This window comes from Prunus persica, chromosome G8 (assembly GCF_000346465.2).
Source record: "Prunus persica cultivar Lovell chromosome G8, Prunus_persica_NCBIv2, whole genome shotgun sequence".
In the NCBI taxonomy this organism is placed as follows: Eukaryota; Viridiplantae; Streptophyta; class Magnoliopsida; order Rosales; family Rosaceae; genus Prunus; species Prunus persica.
In genome coordinates, this window is record NC_034016.1 from 11,938,000 (window position 1) to 11,947,496 (window position 9,497).

General features: G+C 39.7%; 1 protein-coding gene across 1 annotated transcript; it reads left to right on the forward strand.

Annotated features, from left to right (window-relative positions):
* LOC18767128 (cytochrome c oxidase assembly protein COX15) lies at positions 5,531–8,774 on the forward strand. Its single transcript, XM_007199787.2, has 7 exons — positions 5,531–5,798; positions 6,326–6,624; positions 7,003–7,228; positions 7,310–7,555; positions 7,664–7,774; positions 8,233–8,364; positions 8,482–8,774. The coding sequence occupies exons 1-7, from the start codon at positions 5,634–5,636 to the stop codon at positions 8,650–8,652; spliced, it is 1,350 nt and encodes a 449-aa protein (XP_007199849.1). The 5' UTR covers positions 5,531–5,633; the 3' UTR covers positions 8,653–8,774.

The window sequence follows — 9,497 nt, forward strand, 5'->3', positions numbered from 1 at the left end:
TAAATTTTTTTTATTATAAAGAATTTATAATTGTGTGCACGGAAGATACTTTAAAACAAAATTGATATCACGGATGATATTTTAATTTTTTTATTATAAAGAATTTATAAAATTGATATCACATATGCCTTTTTACACAAGGAAGATACTTTAAAACAAAATTAAAATAGAGATATCTTGTTAGAGTCGGCACATGGCTTTGGAGCTCAAGTGTAAAGCTCCCATTGTACCCTCCTCTACTCTGTCACAAAGACTAGCACTCTCTCTATCTCACTTGAAACTCTCAGTTTGTGTGACGTTTCTCTCTCTCCCTCTCCCTCTCTCAAATGGCCGAAATAGGTAGGTGATGTTTGATTATATGTCTGTACTTTTGTAGTTCTCACTTCCACCTATGTTCTGATTGAAACATGAATGTAAAAGAATTTGAAAATAACAATGGATTGATATATCATTAGAAAATGAAAATGCAAAGTTACATCTTGGAGATCTTGATCCAAGTTTGTGCAAATGCAAAGTTAGACAACCCCACACTTGCTGCAAGGGCAGCATTTTTTTAAAATACAAATTTCAACTCAAATGTGGGGTATTGTTGGTTTTTGCAAACATGTTTGAGTTGAAATTAGTCTCACAAAAATATTCACGACCTTCAGTATCTTATCAATGGCTTCTCTTGCATAACCGGACATGAGCGGTTTTGTTGCCAAAAGTCATCCATCACATCACATCTACAAGTCGATAATTCTCATTTGCAGTTGCGTTTGGTGACAGCAATAAAATTCTTTCCCAAAATTCACACATTTTTCAGGGAATTCATTCCACCATATAAGGGTGTATTCAATTCATACTTATAAAGACTTTTTTTAAGTGGGTGACTTTCATAGATAAGACAAATTCTTAAATACTTTCATAGAGTTGATAAAAGTCACTAGTAAATTGACAAGACTTTTGCTATTAACAATTAGCCTTAAAAGTATAGAAAAGTCATTCATTTAATAAGCTTTTTAAAAGTCATTAACTTTTTGGATACCACCAAATTTTTAAATACTTTTTGAAAGTCATAACTGAATACCACCAAACTTTTAAATACTTTTTAAAAGTCACAATTGAATACCACTAGACTTTTATATACTCTTTAAAAGTCTAAATTGAATACCTCCAGACTTTTAAACTCTATAAAAGTCATTAAAAGTTTGAATTGGATACACCCCCTGATTGAAATTAAACAAACTCCAAAAGCTATATGTACACACCACTCGTCCTTTATTTCCACAAACCACTCCCTCCACTTCCATGTTTCATCCTACATAACAAATCCATTCAGACGCACTCCACCACCGATTTGAATGGTCTGATTGTGAATTTGCTACAATGTCATGAATGTGGGGTCGAAACTTGGCTCATGTACTTTATGGTATTTTCTAATTTCCATGCCATATCGTTTTTTTTTTTTTTTTTTTGGGTCTGAAATATGGAATTTTCATAAAAAGGCAAACAGCCAAGAGAAGTACACAACCTATAAAGCAGCTAAGCACAAAGAACAACAAGAAATAAAACATCACAGCTGCATGGAAGGAGGACTAATAAAAAGACGTAGTCATAAGACAACCGGATACGTCGAGAAGCCCACACATCCGCAAACATTAAGCACTCCTTGGGGGGCATGGTAAACCTTCTTTGTTCAGGATATGCATTGGAGAGGATGGGGGTCGGTTGACCCATACTTCCGGGCTCATCCTCGAAATGGCAAGCATTGCCAAATGATCTGCCGCTTGGTTGGCGGTTCTAAGAATCCACGTCCAAACGTAGGTCTGGAAGCAGTTCAAAACATCTCGAACAGTACTTAGGATAGGATAGATTTCCCACCTTCCATTGGATAAGGGGCCCTTCAAAGGAGAGATTACTTCCTTGCAATTAGATTCAAAAGTTACTTGACGATAACCCATCTCAGCAGCAAGCTTACAGCCTTCAAGACAAGCCTGTGCCTCAGCCTCAATAGCAGAGTTCGCCACAGATGGGATGGATGAACCCTTGATAAAGTCTCCATGAGTGTTCCTAATTAGGATACCGATGCCAACCCTCTTTGAGTTTGGATTCCATGATGCATCTACGTTGACTTTGACAAAGGGAGAGGCAGGGGGTTCCAAAGTTGTTGTTGGTTGTCATTAGAAAGGGTAGGATGCTCAGTTTGATGTCTGCCATGATCAAGGGAGCCAAGGAATTCATTGATGGCAATAGAGGCAGCGTGGGTAGTTCTGGCTGGTGAAGGGAAGATGTGTTCCAGCACTGCTTTGCACCTATCATTCCAGATCTGCCAGCAGAAGTACGCGGTAACAGTTAGGCATCTTAATCGCTCCTGTGGGGTCTTCCATTTCTCAATAACATTCCCTAACCATTGGCCGAAAGATGTCACCGCCTGACGATTTATACGAAGGTTGAGGGAGCATCCGAACCAGACAGGCTCCACCCAAGGACAGAGGAGAAGGATGTGTTCAGCCGTTTTCGGGTGATCATTACAGAGCGGACACATGGGCGATCTAGCGATTTTCTTTTTATGCAAGTTTGCCGATGTAGCAAGGCAATTTCTGAGAGCTCGCCACAGGAAGTTTTGAATTTTTGGGGGGACATCCGCTTTCCAAATCTGCTTCCAAAGCCTTTGATCAATCGCCATTGAAGAGGATGGGCGTGGATTTCTTCGTCTACATTCAGTATTGTGAAGCCAATGGTAACCAGAGCGCACAGAGTAAGAACCATTCCTTTCCATAGGCCAAATCAGTCGATCTGGCAGTCTGCTGCTACCGAACTTGACTCTTGTAATTGCACGGGCATCACTATCAGAAATGGCGTGCCTAATTGGGTCCAAGTTCCATTCATCGAGCTCCCTGTTAATAATAGCTTCCACTCGTAAGTTCCGATCAAGAGTTTCAGTAGAAGGAAGGCGAGGACAATCATTAGAGAGTTTGGCAGCCATCGGTCAACCCACAATCTAATATGTGCCCCGTTCATAACTTGCCAATGAGCACCACGAAGTAGGATATCCCTGCCCTCAAGCAAGCTTGCCCAAGCCCACGAAGTACGACCACTCTTCTTAGCTTCCAAGAAACTGACATTGGGGAAATATCTACCTTTAAGAACTTTAACCCACAGGGATTGAGGCTCAATCAAAATTCTCCAGCATTGCTTTGCGAGAAGAGCTAAGTTGAACTTGTGGAGGTTGCGAAAGCCCATTCCCCCCTCATGTTTAGGTTGTCCAAGGGTGTCCCAGTTGATCCAATGGAGCTTTCGATTATCTCCAATCTGCCCCCACCAGAAGCCCGCCAAAACAGAATCAATTTCTTTGCAAAGGGTGGTAGGGAATTTGAAGATATTCATGGGATAAGCTGGTACAGCAAGAGCCACCGATTTAATTAAGATTTCACGGCCAGCTTGTGAAAGGCAATGTTGATTCCAGCCATGCACCTTTCGAAGAATTCGATCTTTCACATACACCAACGCTTCCTTCTTTGCTCTGCCCCAAGAAGTGGGAAGACCCAGGTATTTCCCTGCATCAGTAACATCGGGCATGCCTAGGATTGCACACATTGAAGCTCGGACATAGGAAGGGGTGTTGGAGCTGAAAACCACATTGGACTTGGTCAAGCTCACTTCTTGTCCAGACGCAGCGCAATATGCTTAAAGGAGGTGAGAGATATTCTGACAATTTTGGGTGGTGGCTTTCAGGAATATGAGAGTATCATTTGCAAATAATAGGTGGGATAAGGTAGGACCTCCAGAATTCAGCTTAATACCTTGTAACAAATCTGTCTCACAAGCATTTTTTATTAGCAGGGACAAAACTTCACTAATAAAAAGAAATAAGTAAGGGGAGATTGGGTCACCCTGCCGGATACCCCGGGATGGGGAGAAGGCTCCACCCCGTTGGCCATTGATCACCACAGTGAAGTTTACAGTTGTTACACAGCTCATGACTAACTGAATCCAACCTGCATTAAACCCCATTTTTTTGCATAACCTTCTCAAGAAAATCCCATTCCACGCGGTCATAAGCCTTATTCATATCGAGTTTCACTCCCATCTCAAACTTCTTCTTTGATTTCTTGAGTTTCAGAGCATGGAAAACTTCATGGGCTACCAGGATGTTATCCTGGATCTGTCGATCAGGAACAAATGCATTTTGAGTTGGGGAGATAATGCTAGGTAGGTGAGGCTTAAGACGGTTGGCCAGAATTTTGGAGAGGATCTTGTAGGAGAAGTTGCACAAGCTAATTGGCCTAAATTGGGAGACAGCTTCAGGATTAGGAATCTTTGGAATAAGGACTATTTGTGTGGAGTTCAAAGGCTTGGGGATGGCTTGGCCAGTGAAAAAATCAGCAGTGAAGCCCTGAATATCATTGTGAATAATTCCCCAGTATTTGTGATAGAAAGTCCCATGAAAGCCATCAGGCCCTGGAGCTTTCGTGGCCCCCATCTGAAAAGCAGCATCTTTAATCTCCTCGAGTGTAATTGGCCTGGTCAAGTCTTCATGTCATCAGTTACCACTGGTTCAATACAATTCAGGATGGAATTCCAATCTCTGCTCCCACTTGAAGTAAACAGCTCTTTGAAATACTCCTCAAAAGCCCTGCGAACTCCCTTCTGTGATTGTTCCCAGTTGCCATTTTCCCCTTTAATTCTCGCGATCTTGTTTTGTCTCCTTCTTTGGATAGTCGCCTGGTGAAAGTAAGAGGTATTGGAGTCGCCATTTTGCAGCCATTTGATTCTGGAGCGCTGCTGCCAGAACACTCTTCTTTTCTCCATAGATCATTCAACTTGGTCTTAATACGAGAGATATTCTCGCTATTTTCCTTCCAGCTGTGTTGCATGAGGTTTAGTTGGTCCACCAGACTGTCTATTTCGATCTTGTTATTCTTGAATTTCCTTTTACTCCAATCGGTAAGATGGTTCCTTGCCATATCGTTAAGGAGTACCATTTTGACTCACTGTGGATTTCATATCAGTCAATATTAAAGATCTGGGAATGGGCTTATGGTTCCAGCATGGGCCGAGTCCGTTTGTAATCTGATCACTTGTGTGACAAAAATGGAAAATTTATGGGGTAAACTATCTCAGGATTTTTATTTTAAATTTTCTGTTTTTCTTCTTATCACCACCTGATACAATCATGAGTGATATCTCAGCTCTAGATCTGCACTTACACCCACCAAGACACACATATGGTATTCCTTTGTGGGCCTTGAGTTTTAGCTAATCGTGAAATTGACGGAATGTGTAAATTGATATAGTCTTAAAATATTATGTGCAAATTGATGAAATTAAAACTCCATAGCCGATTTCGATAATGCCTTCTAAATCCTGGAGAGTGAGTTTGATTCTGCAATATTTTAATTTAATTTTTCATTGGGTATAATGTCGTTCGCCCTAAAGTTATCTATTGTGGGTGGCAATCAAACTTTGTGGTTTTTCACATGTACACTTCCTACGTGGGTTGAAGATAGACCACGTGTTCGTTTGTTTTAAGAGGTCCCTAAACCGGTGTCGTTTGCTGGTCCAAGAGAAAAAAGGCATAGAATTTAGCCGCGAACAACCAAAACCGCTCCTAAACCCTCTCAGTTTCAGACTTGAGAGTTGAGAGAGAAATGTTTCGGAGCCGAGTTGTAGCGTTGTTTGTGAAGAACAACAGCAAAGCTCTGTACAATCTCAGGGGAACGACGCCGTCTAGGGTTCTGAACGAGGAATCTTATCGATTTTTCTCTATTGGAGCCACACGCAAATGCTTGGATGGCTTTCGATCTTTCTCTAAGGTTCCTTTCTCTCTTTGTTTTTTAAAATTCTTTTGAATTCATTTTTGGAAAGTAAATTCGAAAAAAGTATATTAAAGTTCAGTGCTTTAGATTTTGGACGGTCGATTGTGAATGCGGAATTAGGTAAGCATTTCAGAACTGGGACAAACTTTGCAGTTTCATTTCCAGCTGTGGAATTTTTATTTGAGTAGTATTTTTTCTCATAATCAAAACCATTCAGTTAAGAATTTTGAGATTTAATTATGAAATAATGGATTTTGAGTTTCATTTTGTTATTGTAACGAATGGGAAAAAGATATAGATTGGAATTAGAGAATCAGGGAACTACGGGTTTTCAGTTGTAGCAGATCATCGAATGCAGCTGCTTTTAATCTTTATTTTCTATAGGTTGACTATCAATTTTTGAAGTAGCTCCTTTTCCCATGATGAATAAATGCACCAAAAACAAATTTTTGCAATTTAACTAGTTTGGCTGGGATGTGTTGTGAAATAATAAATAAAAAGGAAGTTTCTTATGCCATTTTCAGGGTAACTATGTACCATCTATAAGGAATATGTCCACTGTTGCTTCTGTAGGCATCGGAAATAAGGAGGGATTGAAGCTTCTTGTAAATGGAGGACCTCGTGCTCAGAAAATGGTTGGCATTTGGCTTTTTGGCTCTGCTGCATGGGTGTTTAGTATGGTGATACTTGGCGGGATTACACGACTAACGCGATCTGGTCTTTCAATGACTGATTGGAAATTTACTGGGGGGCTTCCTCCTCTCTCAGATGAGGATTGGTTGCTTGAGTTTGAGAAGTACAAGCAGTCCCCTGAGTATAAGCGGTTAGTGCAAAGTGGAAACGGCACTGTACATTTTTGCAGCAATTGTTTTAGTTTTCATTTTAAGCACTTTGTAGCTCATAGTGATCTGCCTCTAAACTTGAAATTACATTAAAAGTCTTCCAGAATTCCTTAAAGTTTGATTACAAATGCAATCCTCTATTAGGTGGAAGCAAAGCAGAAAATATGTGCTTTGAACTGAATGACTGTATGAGTGATGATAATTTTACTGTTCAGGTGTCTATCTAGCTTTTGTAGTTGACTTTAACCCAGATTTGTAGGATTGACGAATTACATATTTGATATTACATTGTTGCTTTCAATGGGAGTTGAAGTTCTTTTGGACCCTTATAATATTACCTGGTTCTTGATCTCATGTAGTGTAAATCGAGGGATGAGTATTGAAGATTTCAAATTCATCTATTGGATGGAATATGCACATCGAATGTGGGGAAGGGCACTGGGAATTATGTTTGCGTTGCCCTTCTCATATTTTCTCCGTAAGGGGTATATTACCGTACAGCTTGGACTGAGACTGTCTGCTCTTTTTGGTCTTGGTGCTGGGCAGGGTTTAATTGGCTGGTGGATGGTTAAAAGTGGTTTAGAGGTCAGTTATGGTTTCTTTTGTCGTGGTTTTGATTGGAATTTAATAAAAGCGATGAATTTTTGAAATAATTCTCTCTCACAGGAGCCAGCATCTGAATATTCTCAGCCAAGAGTAAGCCCTTACCGTCTTGCAGCTCATCTTACTTCAGCCTTTGCTATATACTGTGGCCTTTTATGGACAGGTCTTTCTGTTGTCATGCCTGAACCACCTTCTGAATCACTAGCTTGGGTTCGTGGAGCAGCAAAGGTGAAGCGACTTGCTCTTCCTGTAAGCTTACTTGTCGGAGTAACTGCTGTCTCAGGAGCATTCGTTGCCGGGAATGATGCTGTATGTATTTTTTGTTTTCCTTCTTGCCTTTCACAATGAACTGAATGGATGGTATGTGACTTTTCCTGAGTAGGAGATTATAAATATTCTTGTGTGTGAAAATTCCAGGGGCATGCTTATAATACTTTTCCAAAGATGGGGGATACGTGGATCCCGGAGGATGTTTTTGACATGAAGCCACTAATCCGGAACTTCTTTGAGAATACATCTACTGTGCAGGTATCTTTCTGACCAAAGAATATATTTTATTTTAGTTTTTTGCGACTTAATGTTGCTATATGTTAGCTCTAAGGTTGCTTTCCTGATGACAAGGGAAATATTACAAAAAAAGGGAGTTAAAAATTTGAAAGATATCTGATTTTAAGTTTCTTCCTTCACTATAAAACATCTGTTTTCTGTAGGAACAAATGAAATGTGATTATGTTATCATCTTTATAAAAAAAAAGTTATTGTTTTTAAGGCCATTGAAATGCGTTTCGGCTAGCAGCAGTTTCTGTGTCTTCTTTGAGCTTACACTGTAATTTCTTGTGATGATAACCATTTTCGTTAGGCGACTTTGCTTTTGTGAAATTATAGAATTGATAAATCTTCTACTGTGTATTAGCTTGTTCTGTAATCTTTTCAAATTTCAAACATTTAGTAGGGTTGTGATTAATTATTGTTCTTCCTGTTTGTAGCTTGATCATCGTATCCTTGCAACTGCAACTTTATTTTCAATTGGTGCTTTGTGGTGGTCAACAAGGAAGTTTGACATACATCCTGCAGTTCGGTCTTTGATTGGAAGTGCTGTAGGCATGGCTGGCCTTCAGGTATATATGGTTTCCAACTTTTTATTCCTTTTTTTTCTCTTCTCCTTGGAATTAATTATTTAGTTTGACCAGGTTGATTTTAATTGCTTTGCACAATTCGTTGTGTTATTGTTGCAGGTCACGCTGGGAATATCTACACTGCTGTCATATGTGCCTGTAGAGCTTGGTACAGCACATCAAGCTGGGGCTTTGACTCTCCTGACACTGATGATCCTTCTCAATCACACTTTGCGTAGGCCATCATCGTCTCTCCTTAAATCTCTACCTCAAGTTGCAAAGACAATCTAGATGACTTTGTAGTACAATTTTGGAACAACCATTTGACGTTTTAATTGGATGAAACAAAAAGATTTATTGGATTCTTGTGCTCTATGTATATATCGCTGGCAATCAAGGAGTTATTTTCTAGATGTGCAGAGATGTGCTTGTAGTTCCATTGTTATCGAGTGACCACCAGTTCTTCAGCTTACCGAGGACACCTTTGAGTGGTAAGTGGTAATTCCTGATTCTGAGATGGAGGAGCATAGTGAGCCTGAGTTTTTGGGGCAGTTTTGCATTTGGGAAATATTAATTTGTGATAGATATAGGTTCCCGTAGAATGATTTCTGATATGAGTTCTTTTCCTACCATAACCATAAGTATTTGTGATGGTTGATACTAGTCTATATCTACATCAGAAGTCCCAGTCGCATTTGAATCATATACCCAAAAAAAACACGGTAAAAACTATGATTGGTTCGTATCAGGCCCATAAGTAAGCCCACCTCTCAAGGGATTTAATCGATATTGGCGACAATGTCGAACTACGAGAGAGAGAGAGAGAGTTGGGCTGATTAAATCAAATGCAAATAATAAGATTTGAGATGGGTCTTTCTGCTGGTGATTAAAAAGCAAATAATAAGAAAATGCACAATTCATGTTTTGTGCCAAGTTGTTATGATGATATCCTAGTTTTGGAATGAATCATCGTCGATTTCATGACATGCAATGCCAATGAAATTGTTAAATAAGCAATTGTGTGGGTTCAAAGCTTATCAGTAATCCCACTAACGTTTCAATAACACATAAATTGATTGATATGTGGCCCTGTGCAACGTATGGGATGACCTGACAAGACAAGACTACCAGCCCCT